We start from the raw sequence: 24,523 nt of genomic DNA on the forward strand, positions 1-24,523 counted from the left end.
GTTGTTTCCAAATTTAGAGGGCAAGCGATTCAGTTTTTATATATTGTGATGTCATTTGTAGGATTTTTTTTTTTTGTAGATGACCTTTATTTTCATAAGCAATTAACTTTCCATTTTTAGTTTGCTGAGATTTTTTTTTTTTTTTTTTAACGAGTGTGTTGAGTTTTGTTGAATTCTTACCTGGGTCTATTGAGATTATACGGCTTTTCTGTTTCAGTCTCTCAGTGTGATGATTTATACCTAATGATTTTGAAATTGCATGTTCAGAATGAACCCTGGTATTGTCATGATTTATTGTCATTTTTATATATTACTAGATTTTATTTGTTAAGATTTTGTCACAGACTTTTGTTCATGTTAAGAATTTTTATTTTTGGACAGAGTTTTGCTTTTGTTGCCCAGGCTGGAGTACAGTGGCACGATCTCAGCTCACTGCACCTCCACCTCCCGGGTTCAAACGATTCTGATTCTCCTGCTTCGGTCTCCTGAGTAGTTGTGATTACAGCTGCCCACCACCACACCTGCTAATTTTTTTTGTATTTTTTTTTTTAATAGAGATGAGGTTTCACAAAATTTTGTTCGTACCTTTGTTCATGAAGAATATTGGTTTGTAGTATTCTTTTCTTGTAGCATTCTTTTCTTGTAGTATTCTTTTCTCATTAGTAATGCTTTGACTAATGTCCGCGTTATGCTGGTCTCATTACATAAGCTGGATAATGTTCCCCCTTTTGTGACTATATGAAAACCTGTGAATAAAACCGGTATTATTTATTGCTCAAGACAAATTACTTATATAACTATCTGGGCATGTTGCTTTCTTTTTGGAAAAGCTTTTAATTGTGAATTCAGTGTCCTTTTTAGTTATTCTGATTTTCTGTTTCATTTTGTGGCAGTTTTGGTTTAAGGCATTTTTTTTTCCATTTCATCTAAGTTGTCACATTATTGGCATACCTTTCTTTAGATTATTTCCTATTCTCCTTTTAATGTCTGTAGGATTTTTAGTGATGCTCCACTGTCACTCCTGATATTAGTAATTTGTGTTTTGCCTTTTTTTGTTATCAGTCATAAGAGTTTTCCAATTTTGCTAATTTTTTCAATGAACATATTTTTATTGACTCTATTGTTTACAAATTTAGTGTTTTATTCACTTTATTCTTATACTTATTTTCCTCTTTTTGCATACTTTGCATTCCATTTTCTTTTTTGTCAGTCATCCTAAAATATAACCTGTACCATTGATTTTTAAGTAGTTCTTCTTTTCCAGTATCGGTATTCTGAGCTATGAATTATCCTCATAAGATTATTTTAACGAAATCCAACAAATATTGAAATGTTGAGTTTTTATTAAGTTCAATTTTTATTTTTTTGAGATGGAGTCTCGTACTGCCACCCAGGCTGTAGTGCAGTGGCGTGATCTTGGCTCACTGCAGTCTCTGCCTCCTAGGTTCAAGCAATTCTCCTGCCTCAGCCTCAGGAGTAGCTGGGACTATAGGCATGCACCACCACATCCAGCTAATTTTTTTGCATTTTTAGTAGAGACAGGGTTTCACCATGTTGGCCAGGTTGGTCTCGTTCTTCCAACCTCGTGATCCGCTCACCTCAGCCTCCCAAAGTGCTGGGGTTACAGGCATGAGCCACCATGCCCAGCCAATAGTTTGTAATTTCCCTTTTCATTTCTTTTTGACCTAAGGGTTATTTAGACATGTATTAATTAATTTACTACACACATTTGGAATTTTCCAGATCATTTTACTACATTATATATGAAAATTCATTTGAATTTTTGAGTTGGCTTTATGTTCAATCTTGATAAAGTTATTTGTAGTATTTCATATTGTCATTTAAGTTTAGGTAAAGTAAAAAATTATAACTGAAGATAAAAATCTAGGAGCAGGTGTCTCTGACTTAGAACTACCTGAGAGAACTCTATTATAGAGTGGAAAAACACAGGTTTTGGTTCTAAGTAGACCTGGATTCAAGTGCTGAGTTCAGTGCTGGCTGGGTCTATGAACTGGTTCAGGTCTTCCTTTTCTTATCCTTCAGGTACAACTTTCCAGGGTGTCTGTGAAAACCTAGGGAATGTGTAATGAGAGCTTTGCCACAGTGCTACATACTTGATTCTAATTTCTAATCTCTTATTTAATTCTGATGTGACCAAGCAACATACTTTGCATGATTTTGTTCTTTTTAAGCTTATTGGTACTTAAAAGTATTTGCAGACTGCCTAACTTGGTAAAGGTTTGATATACATTTGAAAAAGACATGTCTTTTATAGTTTTTGAGTGTGATGTCCAGTAAACGTCAGCTAACACAATTGGTCTCAGTGTTGTTCATGTCTTCAATATCCTTAATGAATTTTCCAATATACTTTGTTATTCAGTTATTGAAAGAGAGAATGGTGTTGAAATCTTTACATATAATACGGATTTTTCCAATTCTTTCTTCAGTTCAGCCAGTTATTTGTTTCATGTATTTTGGAACTGTGGTATTTAGTACAGGCTTATTTAGGATTGATATGTCGTTTTGATTAATTGACTCTTAAATTGTAAAGTCTGTTTTTTTTTTCTGCTAATACTCTGTGTCTAATATGAATATAGCCATTCCAGCTTTCTTATAATTACTATATGTTTTTTCCATTTTTTAATTTTACCTATTGGTGTCTTTATACTTAGTGTATTTATATTCTATATTTAATATATATCACACATTTACAGCATATTATTGGGTACTGGATCCAATCTGATCATTTCTGCCTTTTAACTTGAATGTTTAATCCATTTTTCTTTGACACAATTATTATTACTGCCTTTAAGTTCACCATCTTGCTATTTGTCTACCTGTCTATCTGTTCTTTATCTCCTTTAGATTAAGTGGTATTTTCATTTTATTTTATTTTATCACCTTTTTGGATTTTTGGCTCTTCCTCTTTGTTTTGGGCTTGTTTGGTTTTGTTTCCTCTGGAGTTTAGAATATTTTTCTTCAACTTACCAGTTTATCTTGAATTAATCACTTTACCTATTTTATGAGAAACTTATCATAGCATATTTCCATTTCTTTCCTCCCATCCTTTGTGTTGTGCTATAATACCTTTTGGTTTTGCATGAATTACAGTGTGCCACAATATATTGTGACAGTTTGGCTTTAAATAACTATCTTCTAAGAAGTTAAGATGCATTTTTAAAAATTTATTTGCTTACCTTTTTTTTTCTTATACTATCCATTCTTGGTAACATTTTAATCTGAAGAACTATTTAATGTTTCTGGTGATGTACATCTGCTAGTGACAAATTCTCTCAGTTTTGTTTCCATCTGAAAATGTCTTATTTCATTTTAATTTTTACATTTCAAAACATTACTAAGAAAGTTTTCAAATATATGAAAGATTTTGAGGAATTACACAGTGAGCACTCATACCCCCTACCTGATTTTTACCATTAGCATTTTGTTATCTTTGCTCTGTCACATATCTGTTCATTCTTCTACCGGTATGTCAATCCATCTTGTTTCCTGACACATTTCAAAGTAGACACTGATATCAGTAAACATTTAAGCTCCTTATCATTATCAATATTTTAATATTTATTTGTAGTTTTCTTTTTTTAGGTAAAATTTGCATAGATAAACAAATTACATAATTCAAGTGTACCATTCGATAATGAGAAATTCATATATATGCATTAGCTAATATTCTATTAAAACATAGACTATTGCCATTACCAGAGAATAACAGTCTTCCCCTTATAAGTCAATTCCTTCTACCCTCGCCTTCCCCACCTCCCCCAACAATACAACTGTTTTTATTTCCTTTATATTTTAGAACTTCATGGATCCATACAGAATGTACTATTGTATAAATGTACTTTCACTCAGCAAATGTTCTTGATATTCATCCATGCTGTTGTGTATATCAGGCATTTTTTGTTTGCCACGGAATTGTTTTGTTTTGTTTTTATTTTGTTTTGTTTCAGAATGCAGCATGATGTGTTTATTCAGTCTTTGGGTGGTAAACATTTGGGTTGTTATCAGTTTTGGTGTCTTTTGAATAAAGCTTCTGTGAACATTCTTATCCAAGTTTCTTAGTGGACTTCTGTTTTTACTTCTCTGAGATGAATACCTATGAGTGGAATTACTGACTTAGTTTAATTAGAAACTGCTAGACCTTTTTTTTTTTCCCCCCCAAGTGGCTATATCATTCTGTATTCCATAGTCAACATATTCACATCTTAAAGATTTGGTGTTGTCAGCCTTCTTTGTTTTGGCAATTATGGTGAGTATATGGTGGTATCTTATTGTAGTTTTGTTCTCTGTTTCCCTGATCTCACAAAATCCCGAGCACTTCTTCATGTGCTTATTGGCCATCTGTATGCCTTTTTTGATGTGACTGTTCAAACATTTTGTTCATTTTATAAATAGTTTGTATTTTATTATTGAACCTTAGCAGTTCTTCATCTGTCCTGGATACCAGTCCTTTTTGTCAGACACATGTTTGGCAAATACTTTTTCCCAGTCTGTTGCATGACAGTTTGTTTTTTAGTGGTGTATTTTAATGAGCAGAGGTTCTCATTTTTTATGAGATGTAATTTATTAACTTTATTGATTATTAATTTCTGTGTCCTAAGAAAGCTTTGAATACCCACAGAGTCATGAAGGCTCACCTTTGTTTAGGCCTATAATCCATCTCTTTTCTCTTTTTTTTTCAAGAATTATATGTAGTAGAAATTGAAGGTCAGTTTCCCTTTCATACTGGTATCCAGTTGTTCCAGCACCATTCACTGGAAAGATTTTTATTTTCTCATTATGTTTCTCTGGTGCCTTTGTCAATATTTTCACGGAATATGTTCACAGTTTATTTCTTTTCTTTTTCAGCACTTTACAGTATTCCATTGCTTCCTGGCTAATATTATTTATAATGCAAATGGGGCAGTTCTTTTGTTGTTGTTCTTGCTGTTGTTGTTTATGTTTGTGCCCTTTATGTGTTTGTTATATGTTTTTCTTTGACAGATTTTAAGATCATCTCTTCTCCATTGATTATGAACAATCAAATTATGATTGCCTGTGGTATATTTGTGTGTGTGTGTGTGTGTGTGTGTGTGTGTGTGTTTCTCAGAGTTTATTAAACTTCTCATTTCTGTGTGTTTACATTTTTCCTTTAATTTGAACAATATGCAGTCATTTTCTCTTCAGATATGTGTAGCATCCCCCCTTACTCTTTCTCTTCTTTTAGTACTCCAATTAAAATTAGGATAGACCAATTCTGTCCAGTTAGTGGTGCCCCACAGGTCTCTGAACTTCTCGTTATTTTTATTTCTTCATTTTTCATCCTTTTCCCCACTCTGAGTTTGTGTAGTTTCCAATGTACAGTGGCCATTTTCTTTGTGATGTCTAATCTATAGCATTTTCTTTATTTCAGAGTTGTGGTTTTCAGCTTTTGAATTTCCATATCTTCATTGGAAGGTCCCTATTGATACTTTCCATTTGCTGTTCACAATGTTCATGGTTTTTTAAAAAATTGAACAAATACATTTAGAATACTCATTTTTAAGTGTTTATCTGATAATTCCACCATTTTTGTCAAGTCTTGTTCTGTTTTGATTAGCTATCTATTTATTAGCTAATATGGACCTTTTTAAACTAGCTTTTTAAAAATCATATGCTGGATATTATAGATGTTACAATATTGAGTTCTGAATTTCATAAGAGTGTTAAATTTTGTTCTAGCAGGAAATTAATTGACTTGCATAATTGCTTGCTTTTTAAAAAGCATCTTATCTTTGTTAAAGTAGGTCTGAGATAGCCTTTTCTGTAGGACTAGATTGGACTTACTTCTAAAGCATGTCATATCTGGAGTCTCTAATTAATATTGGGGAGTTAAACAAAATCTCTTCACTCTGAGTGGGCTGTATTCAACTGTCTCCCAGCCCTTCATGTTCTCCTGAGTTGTTCTGTTCCCAGCTATTCTTTGCCTAACCTTTAAATATATTCCCTGAAATATATGTAGCTTTGTATTTGGCCAAAGACTCAAGGTAATCCTGTGCAGATTTCTAGAATTCCCTCTCTATCTGTATAGCTGTCTTCTCTGTAAATGCAGTTTGACTCAACAGCAGTCTTGAACTCCAGTTTCTGTCTTCTTAGCTCAGTCAGACCATTTCTTTTTTTTGGCTTTCCCCTTTTTGTGCGACAGTTTAAAAGGTGCCTTTAGTCAAAAAGCCGGAGTGATCAGAGGATTTACCATTTTTTGTCTTTTTCTCTCACAGATGACATTCCTGTGTTACCAGTTGTCCAACATTTTACAAATTGTTTTTTTAGGTATGGAAGGAGAGCTAGTCCAGTATTAGTTACTCCTCTAAGAAGAGAAGCTGAAGTCCAAAATGTGCAAGTTTTAACACACTATAGTAGCCAAATCAATAATGTCTGGTAGTCAATTGAGTCATAGATCTCTGCTTTATCATAATTTTAATAAAACATTCTCTTTGTTTACAACTCAGTAAAATGGTCACTATCACAGTTCCAAAAATTATCAGTCAGTCCGAACAATTTAGCACAGAGTAGCCATGGGTTCTGTGGTAGGGAACACTTGGAAGTACAAACAGTTGGCATTTAGTTGGGACATGAAATGGATAGCAGGGCTCCAACTGCAATAGTAAAGATGATGGAAATAACTCCGATTTCCTATGAGAAACATGATTGTAGAGCAAAAACGCAAAACAGAAAATACCAAGAACTAAGGTATTGACCTGTTTTAACCAAGGGTGGTTACCTGGAAATTTGGGTTTTGAAGCCAGTTATTTACGTTGAACTACAAAAAAAAAGATGGAGGAAATTCTGATTCAAGGAGTAAAAACAAGCAAGTAGCTAAATTTGGCTGCATCCTGAATCAGATTATTAGTAAAATCAATGAGGGAAGGAGTTTAGGAGTCCAATTTGGTCATATCGCATCATGCCTTTCCGATTGGAAATTCTTTAGTCTGGGATTGCATCAGAGTGAAATCTTTATGTTAAAACACCTGGCAATCTAGCTAGGCAGTCAGCAGATGTAGTCTGAGGGTCACTCTTTCCCTATAAGCCAGCACTGCTTTACGTGAAAGCCTTGTAGAGAACTTCTGGCATGTGACTTAAGCTATTTAGAAAACCCAGCTTAGTAGTTGATTTATTTTAAGAATTCAATTCATTAAGTAGCATTACTGACTCCTTTTTATCAAGATAGCTCTACAAAATACAATCTGTAAATATGACACATGTGATCGTATGACACAAAACAGAATTAAAATGCCCCATTAGAAATAAAATGGACAGTAGTAAAACAAATGGGGCAGAGGGAAATTTATGAGGGTAATTGATCTCTTGGTCATTAAGCAAGCTCTCTATTGGCATTTTTGAAAAATCCATTTCAGGTAAGTGCAGCCAATGACAGCCTCCACCCCCTTTGCAAAATGTTCATCCAGAGAGAGCCAAAACAACTGAGCAAATAATGAAAATAACAGTGGAAATTACCCTATTGTACTGTTAACATAACATATTCAGAAATACTAAGGACACAGTGATTTTCATGCCAGCTACTCAAATCGATCTTAGTAAATTTTCAGCAACTGCACTAACATGGCTTCTGGAATTTATGATGGAGTTTTCTTATTTTAAGGCACCATTATTCATGGAAGGAGCACCAGAGTACCCGATGATAATTTTACACTGCTAAGTCCCAGGCTACACCTGTGGCAGGATTAATATCCCCAGTTTAGGATAATAAAATCAAAACCCTATGATTTGCCCTTTAATAAGAGAACTTCAGACTCAGCTCCAGGCTGCTTACTGTTTTCTGCTTTGAATAGATAACCTTTTTAAAAAGTGATTTCCTGGATGTGAGGGTGACCTGGCTGCAACATCTGTCATCCCATTAATCAGTGTCCCCTTCCTGCCTCACCGCTCTATGTGACTGCTTCCTGAAGCTGCATGCTCAGTGGAAGAGGACGACCATCCCCAATAGAGGGGGACTGGTTTTTGACCAAGGGTACACAAAGTAGCTGTCCCCACTGCTAGAACCTCCAAACAAGCTCTCAAGGTTCATAAAAGTGATTTTATTCCACTGTTGTGTGATCAATAATTGAGCTTCATTGTGGTGGTGTTCAGAGATCCCTGCACTTTGGAGTCAGGGAGCCTCTATTAGCAGTCCCAGCTTTGAACGAGATTCTTTTAAGCTGTGTCTCAGCAAATACTTAACATCTGCAATGTTCTAGGTGCTTACAGAAGCCTTCCCTCACTACCTTATGCAATACACCTCTCTTGCTCCAATCCCACTCTTCAAACACCTCTGTCACATTAGCATGGTTTATTTCCCTTATAGCACTAACCACTATTTAAAATTAACCAGCTGATTTATTTATTTATATATTTACTTCCCTGAATTAAAACATTAGACACAAAAGGGGAGAGACACTTTCTATCTTACTTACCATTCCCCAAAAGCTTCTGGCAAATGGTAGATATCAATAAATAATAATCAGATTGACTGATACATAATTTAAGCCCCTCCAGCTTCAGATCCAGCAAATACACTGTTCCTCCTTCAAGCACTTAGACTTCATTATCAAAAGCTAACAAAGCAACTAAATAAAATGGCTGAAACATAATTTAGTAATAGTCTTCTTCTAAATATCCCAGAAGTGTAAAGTGTTATATCTGGAAATGTTCGTTGAAACACTAGGTGTTCTAAGGATATGGTGGGTGAAAAAGACACAATCTCTACCTGAAAGACTGTAAAGGTATAGTTACTGGAGAATGAGAGGGTGTGAAGAAGCTGGCCTGTAGACAAATTACAATATGATCAGTAATGCTGTAATAGAATGACAAAGGGAAGAGTAGGAATTTCTGCAAGGCAGAGCCAGGTTGCAATTAAGAGTTTTATTCTACAAAAGCTTATACAAAATAATGATATTTGAGCATGGACTTGGAAACTACAAAGAAAAAGAACCTTCAGCCGGAAGTCACAGCATGAGAAAAAGGCATGACATGAAATCTTTCTGATGTCTTTTTGTGAAGACGCAATGGTAAATGAGAAAGGAAGAAAGGTGTTTAGTAATTTGGTGTGACAGACCTTGACTATAGGACTAATGAGTTAGTATCTGTTGTTTAAGTAATTGGGAGTTACCTCACTCTATTTCTGATACTTCCAAAGAAGCTGCAAAGGTGACTGTAATGTAGAAAATAAGTAGATAATGCCGAAATCTTTGCATAACCAGATATTGCATGCTCATCTCTAGAATATGTACTGAAGAACTGTGAACATAGAAGATAACTTCTAGAACCAGGCATATTCAGCATTTGCTGGATGTCCTCTGCTTCTGCACGGCGAAAATAACGTTTTTGAGGCTTATTTCCAAGTAGAAAGGAAAGATAATAAAATTCCTTTCATACTACACTAGACAAGGGAATGAAACTAAAACTAATGGAAAAATATTAGGATTTTTACTCAAATCAGCTGCATGAACAATTAAAATTTTACTAATACTGTCCAATACCATGGATTTCTTCAGGTAGCAATGAGAACTCCATCCCAAGATACGGACAGAGGATGGAATGATAATTTTCAAAAATATTTTAAAGGAGATTCAGGTGTCAAATTGTGACTTGAACTAGGTGACCTTCTAAGCCCTACCTGATGTTACAATTCTGTTTTAATTTATGTATTATCAAAGACTATTCAGATAAAAAAAAAAACACGTCTCCCAGGTGCTGGAAACAAAAAGATAAATATGACACAGTCTGAGTGTTTTAAAATATTACTAAACTCTACAATGTTATTTCTGATTGTTCATACATAGGCAGGTGCATAGCTAAGTTGCTTGGCTTATCCAGCTATTTGCCAGGATGATGGGTCACTGTGGTCACCACACAGAAATCAATTCTTTCTTCGTTGTTCATTCCAGTGCCAGCTCCAAGATACACAGTAGAACTGGCTTGTGGTTTTGGAGCCACAGTCCTGCTAGTGGTGATTCTCATTGTTGTCTACCATGTTTACTGGCTAGAGATGGTCCTATTTTACCGGGCTCATTTTGGAACAGATGAAACCATTTTAGGTAAGTAACAGAAATATGACATAAACCTCTTCTGTCATCTTTAGAAAATATGTCGGGAAAAAAAAAACATGTTGACTTGATAAAACCTAGATTAACTGGAAGATTTAAGCAGATTACCTTTAATTTCAGCCCTTGCTATTAAAAATCTTTCTGAAGATTATTATTCTCTTTTCTTGGATTAATAAGTGAGTCATTATAAATTAGCACTGTCCAAATAGAAATATAGTTCAAGCCACTTATCTAACTTAACATTACCCAGTGACCACTTTAGTAAAAGTAAAAAGAAACAAGCAAAAATAATGAACTGAGTAAATATATTTATGATACTATTTTTAGCATGCAATTAATATTAAAAAGTTAATGAGATATTTTAGAACTTTTTGGTTCTAAAAATATTCAAAATTTAAAATGTATTCTATTTTTTCCTTATTGCACATATCAATTCAAACCAGGCACATTTTAAGTGAGCAATAGACACGTGGCTCATGGCTGATGTGTTGGACAGTGCTGATCCACACTCCTTGTACTCAGATGGTGATCTGTGAACCAGCAGCAACATCACTTGTAACTTATTAGAAGAAGTGATTCGTGTGCACATTAACATTTAAAAAGCACGGGTCTCATGCATATTTCCCTAGAGAAAAAAATAGAATATTTAAACATATGAATTCGTAGTCCACCCCGTAAAGATTTTTTAGTTAGGCTTATGGAAGAAACACAGAATCAATGGTTTTTAATGATATGTGATTTTTATAATTAAGCAACTTTGTGAAAGATCGGTCCATTAAATCTAATTATATTTTTAATTTTAGTTCTTTTCAGGTATAAATAATTCAGGCAGTTTCACAAAGTTTTGCTCAGTTTGTAATTTTAACATATTAATGAGTGATATTCTAGGATGGGAAGCTGAAATTTTCTGCAGAGTATCAATTGCCAGCATCTATGTTTTACCTTCTGGCTTTGTTAATTTAAAGTTGAATGGGGCAAACTTCACTCTTTTTCCACTATAAAGCAGCCTGTAAGATGAGAGTTGAGGATACATCACAGAACATTCAAAATTACATCTTCGAATAGTCGTTTTGCCTGGAGGCTTGTTGCAAGTAGAAAATTGTACTGGAATCTGTCACTTAATGAAGATGTCTATATGCAGAAGTTAGATTTCAGAGAAAAATGTAATGGTATTATGTAATTTTCCTAATCTATATTGTATCTGTGTTCCTTTTGCTAGATGGGAAGGAGTATGATATTTATGTATCCTATGCAAGGAATGCTGAAGAAGAAGAATTTGTATTACTGACCCTCCGTGGAGTTTTGGAGAATGAATTTGGATACAAGCTGTGCATCTTTGACCGAGACAGTCTGCCTGGGGGAAGTAGGTATTTCAGATGAGTACAAATGATACTACCTTGAAAGGCAGAGAGAATCATTAGTTTTGCTTTATGGGTGAGAGTCATGGTACAGCATCTTTGGATATTTAATGTCAGATGCTTTTTGATGTAACAGACTCCTCGAGAAATAAAACTGCATTAGAAGATGTGTACTATTCAACTCAGTTTATGGTATTAAAATATTTTCCCTTGTAATCTTTCAGAGCTGCATATCAGAAAAGTGTGGAGGCACAATGGATTAGAGTTCTATTAAAGAGCCATGGCTTTAAACATCCTATTTATTCACATTTAGATTTTTGGGTTTAGGCTAATCTACATTGGTTTGTCTAGAATTGTTTTACAAGACTGAGTAATTTAAAAAAAATGGGTTGGTTTTGTTTTTAGGAAAACGGGTTTACTTGGCTTTACTAAAACTGAGTAACAAAAGATTGTGCATAGAATTTGTCCTTATGTCATTCACTCTTAATAATTACAATATTTTCCTAAGGCATTTGCTCTTTTTTCCCCTCTCACTTTTCTTTTCAAGTGAAGTAGTGCTACTCAAATTCCCCCTTTCTTTGGTTCTGTTTCTTCTTCCTGTCAACTTATACATTTGAGGGTGACTTAAAAATGTCGTAAGAACCAGTGTAAGTAGGAGGTTAAAAAAAAATAGAAATGCTTAAATTGCTGAATGTGTTAAAATAAAAGTACAACTCCTTTTTAGATCCATACAGGGACACACAAAGTAGTTTTTCATCGGTGTCTTTTAATAAACATATAAATTATATTCCCAAACCCACTGTTAAACTTTGTCCTGTTGAAATGCATGTAATATAACTAATCATAAGCATGAAAAAACAATTTATTCCTCAAATACTGTTTACATTTAGAATTTGACAAATTTTAAAAATATTGCATGGATAATTGAGATAAACTTGAAATTTTATTCTCATTCTGAATTAGTTGGATCAGTGATTTTATCTCCCCAATCATCATCCAAAAGTCCATTGTAAGACATCTCTTTCAGTGTAATTTTTCTAGGAATTTATGACTTAATTATACATTTAAAGGATAAATTCCACTCATTTTAATACTTAATTTCCCCAATCATTTATTCACCCATTTATTTGTTCATACTGCCATTCAGCAAATACTTGTCTACCATGGAACTGGGTAAGACCCTCCAGTAGGGGGTGGTAATTCTTTGAAGAATTCAAGTTCTGCAGAATTACTCTCCCATCTTGTTTTTGTTAGTTCGCTTTTGCATCCATTTTTATTCTTCCCACTGCCCTTAGCCACTCCTCTTTGACTCTTGAGTCTCTTTCTATGCTTGCACATGCTTAGCCTCCAGTGCCACTGCTTAAAGCAGACAATCATTCCTGGATTCTCCTCCAGGCTGTGCATGCTAGATTTTAATCGCAAGTCTTTCTCTACTATATCTGAACCTGTGAACATTAAGGGGCAAAATGACTTCATAGGGCAGTATAGTCAGCCATGATGTAAGTTTCCACAGCACTACTAAGTTACCTAGAGTTGGCAGCCATCTGAACCACAGGTAAAGGACTATGCAATCCTTGATAAACAACTGTGAGGAGATGGATTGGTTCCAAGAATTTAGTGACAGGAATTAATCAGAGCCCTTGACAGCAGAATAAAATTACATTGCTTTTCCGTTTCTCCTGCTTTTTCATTTTTTTTCCTCGAAGAGAGCATTTGCCTGTTGGTGAAAGCAGACACGTCTTCTAGCAGCTGCTGAGACACATGGCTGTATAGTAACAATAGGAGCTTGAGGAGAAAGATCAGGGATTAATTTAGGCTCCATTGCAGACAGAAGTAGAAAGCCGACCTGAGAATGTGTTACCAGCCAAAATGCCATTCAGTAGCTAGATATTTTTTTAAGTTTCTACTGCAACAACATAGTGATATTAGAGTCAGGGGTATCCAACAATAGAGAGGGACTCTCAGAAGATGGAGGTCCCTACCTTTGTTGTTTTGTCCTAGCAAAAAATAAAATTCTATTATTTTAATTATGTAATATATATATTTTTGAGTGTCTGTTGGTACTAGAGAGTTTATGCATGGGTTTCTTTGGAAAACATAGGGCCCATGAGCTGATGTGACTGGACTATAAGATGCTACACACTTTGAAGAAACTGATTTCAGTATAACACATCTATTTCTTCTGTCTCAAGTATCGTTTTTGAAGATCGAGGTGTCATAACAATGCACTACCTTTGGCTTCATGTCTGTTTGGAATTCTTTTTGGAAATATGTGTTTATAGTTTCTGTTTTTCCTGAAGACAGTGGTATTCAATGAACAGAGTTTCTAGGTATAAGGATTAAGTTGTTCAAACTGTTGCTGGCAAAAAGTTTCATCTCAATTCTCAGGCTAAGTTCACCCTAAGTTCCTTTCATTTGCTTCTCGGGCTAAGTTTACCATAAGTTCCCTTCATTTGCTCCTCAAGCCCCATGCTTTTGGGGAGTTTCTGGCCAACACTAATCCCCATGGTTGTTTTCTTTCCCAGTTGTCACAGATGAGACCTTGAGCTTCATTCAGAAAAGCAGACGCCTCCTGGTTGTTCTAAGCCCCAACTACGTGCTCCAGGGAACCCAAGCCCTCCTGGAGCTCAAGGCTGGCCTAGAAAATATGGCCTCTCGGGGCAACATCAACGTCATTTTAGTACAGTACAAAGCTGTGAAGGAAACGAAGGTGAAAGAGCTGAAGAGGGCTAAGACGGTGCTCACGGTCATTAAATGGAAAGGGGAAAAATCCAAGTATCCACAGGGCAGGTTCTGGAAGCAGCTGCAGGTGGCCATGCCAGTGAAGAGAAGTCCCAGGCGGTCTAGCAGTGACGAGCAGGGTCTCTCATATTCATCTTTGAAAAATGTATGAAAGGAATAAGGAAAAGGGTAAAAAGAACAAGGGGTACTCCAGAAAGAAAGAGTTCCCCCATTCTTCATTCACAGTTTATGGTTTTATAGGCAAAAAATAATGGTCTAAACCTCCCTATAGAGATAAATTCAGGGCGACTGTGTGGCTGACTATTCTGCTTCCTCAGGCGAAACTAAAGTTTAGAATGATATTATCAACAGTCTGTCACCAGTCTCTCTGATGCCACTATGTTCTTCGCAGGCAAAGACTTGTTCAATGCGAATTTCCCCTTCTACATTGTCTGTCCCTGTTTTTATGTCGCCATTCTTTTTAAAATCTTAACATATGGAGCAGCCTCTCCTATGAATTTAAAGATGCCTTTAAAATAAGTCACTGTTGACAGGGTCATGAGTTTCCGAGTACAGTTTTCTTTTTATCTTATTTTTACTTGTCCATTGAAAATATAATCACCACCTACATTTTAGCTGAGGATAATGAACTTTTTTGCTCATTCGGCTGTACAATACATAACCATAGCAAGACTGGTACCTACTTAGAATGATACAAAGCATTCTAAGTATACAAAGTATACTTAGCATACAAAGTATACAAAGCATACAAAGTAACTGAAAATGTTTCTTTTAATTGATTTAAAGGGCTTTTCTTCTACTATACCACCCTTGCCCTCTTCTCAGGTAATCGATGTAATATATGTAAACTTGAAAAATATTGCTTAATTTTTGTTTTTGCTCCAGTCAATTCCTGATTCTCCGCAGGTCAACCCACATTTTTCATTCCTTCTCCCTATCTGCTTATATCGCATTGGTCATTTAGAGTTTGCAGGTGGCTCCATACTTGGTTCAGTCTGAAAGAAAACTCCTAATGGTGCTATAGAGAGGGAGGTAACGGCAAAAGTCTTTTAGGGCATTTTTCTGACTCTCAAAAAGAACACAGAAAAGGATGTTCGGCAAGTTGTCTTTTAAGTCTTAGCCTTGCTAATGTGAATACCAGGAAAGTAATGTTTCCTCACTTGTTTTTGGTGCTCCATTGTAAAGTGTGGAGGTCAGACTTAGTGACCTTGAGAGTTGCATTTGACATGAATATTCTAAGAGAATTAACTGTATTTCCTGTAATCTATTCACTAGTGCAGGAAATATACTTGCTCCAGATAAGTCAGTATGAGAAGTCACTGTCAATGCATGTTGTTTTGTTTGTTTTCAGTAATATTTTGCTGTTTTTAAGACTTGGAAAACTAAAAGCAGAGTTTACAGAGTGGTAAATATCTATGTTACATGTAGATTATACATATATATACATACACATGTATATATGAGATATATATCTTATATCTTCACAAACACAAATTATATATATACATATATCTCCACACACATACATTACATATATGTGTGAATATAAATCCATGTGCACATGAATTATATGTATGCATATTTGTGTGTGTGTATATGTATATGTATATGACTTTAAATAGCCATTGGTACAATATTAAAAACCACAGGAATCTTGTCCAGTTTTTAAATTATGTTTTTACTGTAATGCTTTTGTGTCTGTGTTTTCTGTACATATTATTTGTTAATTCACAGCTCACAGAATAGTAGTTGTCATAGTTCTTGTCTTGCCTAAGTTTAAATAAATAACTATTGCTACAGTTTTTCTGGGTGCAGTGGAATCTGCTATGCACAGAGCTTCCATGGTCACTGCTAAGCAGTAACCAGCCATCAGGCATTAATTGATTTCCTGCTATATTCCCAGCAGACACATTTAGAAACTAAGCTATGTTAATCTCAGTGCTCCACTATTTGCACTGTTGAGTGATAAAGGAAACAAATATGCCTGTCAATGAGTCTTTGTATCCTGTGAAACACAATAATTCATAATTTAAGAAAGCCCTCATCCCAGTAGCATGAATGTTGATGAGCAAATCTAAAATTATATTCTATATTTAAGTGCCCTTCATCACTATTAAAGTCCATAATAAATCATTTCCCTATATAAGTGTTATTGATTATTTTAAATTGAAAAAAGCTTTGCTTGGATGAGAACAGTGGAAATGTAGATCATTCTTGGATCTACTTTTTTAAGCCTTATTAACGTTTTTCTTATTAGAAACCTCAATGACTCCCTCTATTAACCTTTCACTTGCTAGACCAGAAAAGAGCTTATTCCAGATAAGCTTTGAATATCAATTCTTACATAAGCTTTAGGCAAACAGGGAATTGTCTAATCACCAAAGGACCATTCTCTTGCCAATGCTGCATTCCTTTTGCACTTTTGGATTCGATATTTTTCTTAAACACTGTTGGGCACCCCTAGAAATGCCTTGATGTTTTTTCTATTTATATTCCTGCCTTTGGTACTTAATTTTTACAGATGTTATAATATAAAACATATCGAGTTTAAGTGATATGTATCATTGCAAGAGAATTTGTTTCAAGAATTTTTTTTTTTTATGTTCCAGAATATGCCCAGTAGAGAACATTTGAGGGAAATGGGGAAACATAAATGTAATTTAGAGAACAAGAACAAAGCATGTAACAAATTTGTTTAATGGTTTTAGACATATGCTATAGGGACCTTTCATGCCCAGGTTAACAAAGAACTGTGATATATAGAGTGTCTAATTACAAAATCACATAAAATTTATTTAATTCTCTTCTGTATTGTAACTTAGATAATTCCCAAGGATTCTAATAAAAAATCACTCCATTGTATTGGGAAGCAAAAACATCATTCATTAATTACTTATTTTCTTTCCATAGGTTTTAATATTTTGAGATTATCTTTTTTATTTCATTCACAAACTTTTGTATTTTTCATTTTTCATTTGATTTGTAAATTTATGTATGTTAAAAATAAACCATTTATTTTCAGCTTTGAATTTTATTTTGTGCATGTGTTTCATGTCTTTATTTTCACATTTGGTCATAAATGAAAACAGAAAGAATTGATTACTTATAAAGAAATGTAATAATTTACATTAGTTAAGTTTCTTTCTGAGATAAATCTGAGAAAAATGGAAACTTCATGTCAAGAACATTTTCTTTACATGTAAGTAAAAGTTACTTCAGTAAAATGGATTGCTTTAGAATACTAGGACATATTTTACGGATGTATATGTGTTTATGTGTGTGTGTGTGTGTGTGTGTGTGTGTGTGTGTGTGTGTGCAGAGAGACAGAAAAACCATCAGAAAGATGGAGAGATATAGAGAGACAGAGAAACGGGAGAAAGAGATTATTTTAAAACAAAGAAAAGCAAGCTTATTCCTTTACATTCAACTTGGAACTTAGTTAGCTTACAGGAATCTTTAACATCTAATAGACTTTAATGCAACCCCACAGTAGTTGCTTTGGAAATAGATAAAATAAAAGCAATGCCATGAGTTTAGTTAATTGATGATCATTTGAATCAAAGATGCATTTCTGTCACAACTTTTGAATAAATCAGTTATGAATATTTGGAAACCTATTTGAGTTAATAATTCCGTAGTGGCAGAGATGCCTTTTTGCTTTAAAAAAAAAAAATCCTATTTGTTCGTTTGTTCAAAGAATATTTATTGAGATCTATAGCATGCTCAGAATTGGTTAGCTTAGTAAAAATTTTTCTACTGAAGAATTAATTTTCTTCTTGCAAACCAGTCCCAAAGGTATAGGCTTAGGATCAATGGATGGAAGTTACAAGGAAACAGATTTCTACTCAGTTAGAAAATAGCTGTAAAGCAGAGTTCAACACAAATGGAATTCACTGTCTTTGGAAACTAGGTCTGCCATTACCAGAAGTATACAAGCAGTTATTTGATAGATTTTCATTGAGATTTTGTATATGAGTTTTTTGCTTTGGATAAGTGGTTTTCAGTCTGAAGTTGTTTCCAACTCTGAGCATGTTAAGTGGCCTAGAACATACTGGTGACTCTTTGGCAGATTCAGTTTCAGCATTTTGCACATTATCTACTCAGCTGTGATTAATCTTCCTAAAACTCTCAAAATATTTTTTTCCATCATATGCTGATGTTAACAGCTCTTTAACGCAAGTAAATGCACAGTATTGTATGAGAGACACATTTAGCAACTGGTCTATCTTATTTCTCTGTTTCTACCCAAAGAACATAAAGTAACCTTAGCAATGGGTTAAGAGATGGAGTGTTTTAACATTAATTTTAATCTACAGCTATTTGAAACTGATTAGACAGAAATTTTACACCTTATTACTCTTATAAATCCACATATTAAGATGATATTTTAGTTAGCATTAATAATTAATACAGATTCAACAAACATTACTCCATATATTATTTTACTATTGTGTTCACTGCGCATTGAGCAATAATAATTTAATCAAAGCGATTTATGCAAATATCTACTGTATTAGAAATTTACATATAGGCATCTAATTTGTTTATCAGCCCTACAAGTTTGCTCTAATCATATGCATTTTATAGACAGATGAACTAAGACTCAAAATATATTAATATAAAAACAGAGATAAATGGAGAAAGCAATATGTGAAACCACATCCATCTTCCAGTTAAGTATTCCCTTTCTTCTATACTTCAAGTTTTAAGAGAGAAAATGAAAGAGACAGAGGTTTGCTTTTCTTTTATCTACTAATAACTCAGCCAAGGGAAAATAAAATTACAGTCCTAGTTTTCTTCTAAGTGAGCTCTATGGAAATTATGATTTTACAGGCAAGAATATTTTTGTGTATTGATGAGTTCTCAATCATACAACATAACTTCAAACCCAATTTCGTAACACAAGAAAACTAATCTCATTATTATATGGCCATACCTCATTTTTTTAAATTAATCGGAATAAAAGAGTTAAATTACTACTTCTCCAAGTAAACCTTAGCATTAAAAAATAATAACCCCTATCCTCAAATATGAAGTTTTAACAAAATGGAAGATATTAAGAAGAATATGCCATAAAGCATGCAACTTCTTTTACAGTATCAAGTGAAGATCCCTCCGTATAGCCCAAGACTTTTCTAAGAAGCATCTTCTACATTTGTTCCTCCGTGTCTAAAATTCCACCACTCATAACTGCATTTAGCATTGTCCTCTTTCAAATCTAAACGTTCTTACTTTCTGGACAGAGTACCAATAGAAAAAATAAAAGAACAACAGACTCAAAAGACATTTTTTAAGATCTGGAACAGTGCTGTATTTTAAAAGATGATATTCCTATTGGCAAAAATATACATTTTCCTAAGGTGACTATTTTGAAGTGAAACACACACACACACACACACACACACACACACACACACACACACACACAGTTTGCATCAATTTTCTTTGTTGACAAGCTAGCCATGTTGCCTTAAGGTCATTTCCCATTTCTCATGAGCCGAGAGAAGCAGTAGACGTCCCACTTTCATATTCTCTGACTTAATGAGAGGCAGCCTCATAAGATTCTGAGTAGGACTGGAGGGGGCTGAGGAGTTACTGAAACACATGAACACGTGCACAGACTCATACACACACAAGGGTTTTAATAATAAGTGAGAATTTATCTCTTAAGAATGAAAAAAACATCTCTTAAAAACATTTTTGCATTCTTGGTTAAACCAATCAAAATTTCTCAAAACTTGAGCACATGTCTCTCCAATTTCCCTTCAAATTCAATAGGTCTTTCTTAAAACAGACAGGCAGGCAGACAGACAGACAGACAGACACACGCGCACACACACACACACACACACACACACACACACACACAGAGTGGGCAATTAACTACCCTGAAAATATTAGCCACCCTCAAAAGCAAGTCATCTCAGCTCTGTTTACAAATTATTTCTCGTTTTGAAATCTTGTTAAATCCACTGATTGCAAAAATAAAAATAAAAAACCACACAATAATCTGTAAGAAGCACAGCTCCCTCATTCCCTGTCAAGTTCACAATGATCAATGCAAACTTTCAGTCTGTCTCCACAGGCTGAAAAGTCTCTCCATTACTGTTTCATCCCTGGACCAAAAGCAGAGGTGTTCACCCTCACAGTGTGTCTCTGGCACATGTTTCAAAGTTATCAATGGCTATGCTTTACAATTTTGAATTTTTTTCCTTCATAACATGGCATGTTCCAAGCTCCTGAATCTCAGAGCGAGTTAAGCATCATATTTATTTGAAGAACTTACCCTTGAGAATCTGTCCAAATCCACCTTGGTAACATTACAAGTAAATGGTTTGCCAGAAGTCTTCACTACTTGACGAATTCTTACCCATTGCCATTGTTTTTGTCCCTTTAATGCCAATTCTTCACACACACACACACACACACACACACACACACAGAGAGAGAGAGAGAGAGAGAGAGAGAGAATTTAATTGACAAGATAAATACTACGAACGACTATGAATGGTCTGATGTTGTGTCCAAAAATGCAAAGTATTAAGGGATATAACTAAACATCTTAGGAGGTGGCAATTCCTACGGTTCTTTGTTGATCAGACTATGTCAGCAGCATTATGTTCACTCCTGTTCATAATGCTACTCTTGGGAGACACATCTATACACTGAACATTATCCAGAGGGAAAGGGTAAAAGTGTGAAGGAGACATGAGACCATGTCATTTATGGAATAAGAAAAATATCCTGAATATATTTAATCCAGACATAAGAAGAAAATACGGTGACATAAAAATAGTTGTCAGATATTTTAAATGTTTAAAGATGCAAGATCTGACCACCAGATAAAAGTTGCACAAGGAAGAAGGGTTCAAAACAAATAATTTGTAAACAGAGCTGAGATGACTTGCTTTTGAGGGTGGCTAATATTTTCAGGGGAGTTACTTAATTGCCCACTGTGTGTGTGTCTGTGTGTGTGTTTTAAGAAAGACCTATTCAAGAAGGAGACTACTGCAATGTGAGCTCAACTAACATCCTTGAAGTTTGTAAATTCAACCATTGGTAAGAGTGGTGTAGATTTTTTGACTGGGTAAATTATTCAGCACTGAGATCCTGTAATCTCAAGTGTTTGTTTATTGCCTGTTCCCTGGAGGATAGAAAATAATGAACTGGAATATATATGTTTTTATTATACATTATCCTATCTTTCCATTTTCCTATAGATACAGTGGAAGCAGTTTTTGATTTCATTCAGAGAAGCAGAAGGATGATTGTTGTCCTGAGCCCTGACTATGTGACAGAAAAGAGCATCAGCATGCTGGAGTTTAAACTGGGTGTCATGTGCCAGAATTCCATTGCCACCAAGCTCATTGTGGTTGAGTACCGTCCCCTTGAGCATCCGCACCCAGGCATTCTTCAGCTTAAGGAGTCTGTGTCTTTTGTGAGCTGGAAGGGAGAAAAGTCCAAACATTCTGGCTCTAAATTCTGGAAAGCTTTGCGGTTGGCTCTTCCCCTGAGAAGTCTGAGTGCCAGTTCTGGCTGGAATGAGAGCTGCTCTTCCCAGTCTGACATCAGTCTGGACCACGTTCAAAGGAGGAGAAGTCGTTTGAAAGAGCCCCCAGAACTTCAGAGCTCAGAAAGGGCTGCAGGTACCCCTCCGGCCCCGGGCACAATGTCCAAAGACCGAGGGAAGTCCTCTGCCACCTGCCGCTGTTGTGTCACCTACTGTGAAGGAGAGAATCACCTTAGGAACAAGAGCCGGGCAGAGATTCATAACCAGCCCCAGTGGGAGACACACCTCTGTAAGCCTGTTCCCCAAGAGTCAGAAACTCAGTGGATACAAAATGGCACCAGATTGGAACCCCCTGCTCCCCAGATCTCAGCCCTTGCTCTTCACCATTTCACGGACTTATCCAATAACAATGACTTTTACATCCTATAATTGCTGTGTGTGGTGGGTGGTGGCTACTCTCTCTACCAACCCTCTGTATGTCATGAACCTGTGGGAAAACCTGACATTTTTATCATCTAATGGACTGTCAGATTTCTGTCCCCTTTATTGATTTTTAAAAACCATTTATTTCTAGGAGACAAAAGACCTGAAGGACCTGAATCCAGAATTATTGCCTCTAATGGCCTCAGAAGGGCACACTCTTCTTGGGCCCTAGAAGGTCAGTATGTGAAAGTTGCCTAAAGTCTCATCTTCTCTCTTGTCCAATGCTTTAAAACTGAGCTAAGAATTTAAATGTGTTGCTTTTCAGTGTGTGGATCAACCTCATGTTATAAGTCAGTCAGGTGTACTTGGGTTATGATACGTACAGGGTGTATGCATTCCCAGGAAGCAGAATGGACAGGAGCTGGTTCTGGTGGAAGTTGTAGGACTAAGATCAACAGAAAAGCTACAACACATTTTTTTTTTTTCAAAGAACCAAACATACCCACCCAGGGATCCATGGTGTTCTCTGTCTCACTGTAAACTAGTGTTCTCTAAACTGCCTAACATTGTTAGCATCAATAAAATTATATTTTTACGTCATTTTATTTGTACTAACAAATTTTTACATCTCTCTCACCCTTCTACTTTCTATGCTTGTTGTATTCTTATCTGGAGAGTATTCCATTTCAGGAAATTGAGATTTGGTTTAGGTACCAGAAAGACTAAGGTGACTTTTTTGTTTCTTTCGGACATGTAATGGGAGAGATGTGGAAAATAACCCAAAGAGAGAGAGAACATGATTTAAATAAAATAGAAGTTTACAAGAATCTCATATTTTTAGAACTGACAGATGAAAAATTCACTATTGTAAGGGATGTGGGGTAGAGATCGGTGCCTTCTTCCCATTCAGGCTTCTGAGAAGGGATAATAAATTCAAGTGCCTACAAGGATCAGAAGGTAAGAAAAAAGAAAATGTGGCCAGATCAGCATATTATACAAGCTCTCCATCTAGAACTGATGTGAATAGGGACATAGACACAGATAGTTATTTCTTCTATGTAAACATTTTCACCAACTCATAAAAGGTACCTGACATTTGATTTTCAAGTCAGGTAGATCATTGGGCCTCTAAGTAACTGAAGAACACATATTTCTTAAAAAGGGACAGCTTCAGGCGGGGCATGGTGGCTCATGCCTATAATCCCAGCACTTCGGGAGGTCAAGGTGGGCAGATAACCTGAGGTCAGGAATTCAAGAGCAGCCTGGCCAACATGGCAAAACCCTGTGTCTACAAAAATACAAAAATTAGCCATGCATCATGGCAGGTGCCAGTAACACAGCTACTCAGGAGGATGAGGCAAGAGAACCCCTTGAACCTGGGAGGTGGAGGTTGCAGTAGGCCAAGATCAGGCCAGTGCACTTCAGCCTGGGCATAAGAGCAAGACTCCATCAAAAAAAAAAAATGCAGCTTCTACCCAGTTCCATTTGATTGTTGCAACTAATTGAGCCCCAATATTGCCATATTGCCCATTTCTTTTCTAGAGAATCTAAAAAAATCCAGATTTTTGTGTATAATGTCAAGTAAGGGATGGCTTAAACTTAAGAAGGAAGAAACAAAGAGCCAAACAAAATATATATGTGGATCATAGTCAGCTAGAGGGCAACTAGTTTGTAATTTCATAACTCAAGTATATAACCAAACAACATATATCCAAATGGGATGTAAGTGTCCCTGGAAATACTGGAACTGGAAGACAGATTGACTCTAAGGGCATAGTGAAGAATGTTTATTCTCTCCTCAAATTTAAGACATCTGGGCTGTTACAGTTGAGCTGATTTGACCTAATCCTCCATTAGAAAACAGAAATCTGGAAAATAGGGTGCCTTCCATCTACTCTTCAGAAGTTTCTTTCCTGTTAAGTTTGCTATCAGAAAATAAGAACCATGAAGCCTGCTACTCCAGAACAGGAGCAGAACCAAAAGAGTGAGAGACCACACCATACATGAGAAGTCACCTTTAATACATTAGCTATGGCTGTTAGTGAGTTGTGGCCCAATGAATGTCAGGGACTCCGAGTCAGTAACAGTGAATGGGCAGTGGAGAAAGAAAGAAAGCAGTTTCATCCCACTAACCCTCTTGAAAAGGTACTCAGAAGATCCTTTCTCTGTTGAAACAAACAAACAAAAAAAACTAGAAGATTCCTACTCCAAACATGGGGGAGCAAGGCTCTTCTAGAGAAAATGTGGCTCACAGTGAAACTTGTAATTAGGAAATGACTGGCCACCCTAACTAAATATCCAGCAGAAAATAACTTAGCACTACCGAAAGGCCTTGTCCTCGATTATATCCCTTCTTGTGAAGAGTAATCCATCCTTGATGTATATTCAGGGAACTTAACTTGGGAGCCAGA

The 24,523-nt window shown here is 35.5% G+C and overlaps 1 protein-coding gene across 5 annotated transcripts in view; it reads left to right on the forward strand.

Annotated features, from left to right (window-relative positions):
* The window catches only part of IL1RAP (interleukin 1 receptor accessory protein), a 142,491-nt gene extending 119,779 nt beyond the window's left edge, over window positions 1-22,712 (forward strand). For 4 of the 5 annotated variants that reach the window (XM_010337724.3, XM_074404704.1, XM_074404703.1 and 1 more), the window contains exons 9-11: window positions 9,921-10,070; window positions 11,299-11,442; window positions 21,400-22,712. In XM_010337724.3, coding sequence (XP_010336026.1) covers window positions 9,921-10,070; window positions 11,299-11,442; window positions 21,400-22,118 — 1,013 coding nt within the window. In that variant the 3' untranslated portion in view covers window positions 22,119-22,712. Of the gene's footprint in view, window positions 1-9,920; window positions 10,071-11,298; window positions 11,443-13,962; window positions 15,982-21,399 lie in introns of those variants that run through there. The other variant, XM_074404705.1, reaches the window with a different exon arrangement.
* The last annotated feature ends 1,811 nt before the right edge of the window (window positions 22,713-24,523 follow it).

Source organism: Saimiri boliviensis, chromosome 8 (genome assembly GCF_048565385.1).
Source record: "Saimiri boliviensis isolate mSaiBol1 chromosome 8, mSaiBol1.pri, whole genome shotgun sequence".
Taxonomy (NCBI): domain Eukaryota; kingdom Metazoa; phylum Chordata; class Mammalia; order Primates; family Cebidae; genus Saimiri; species Saimiri boliviensis.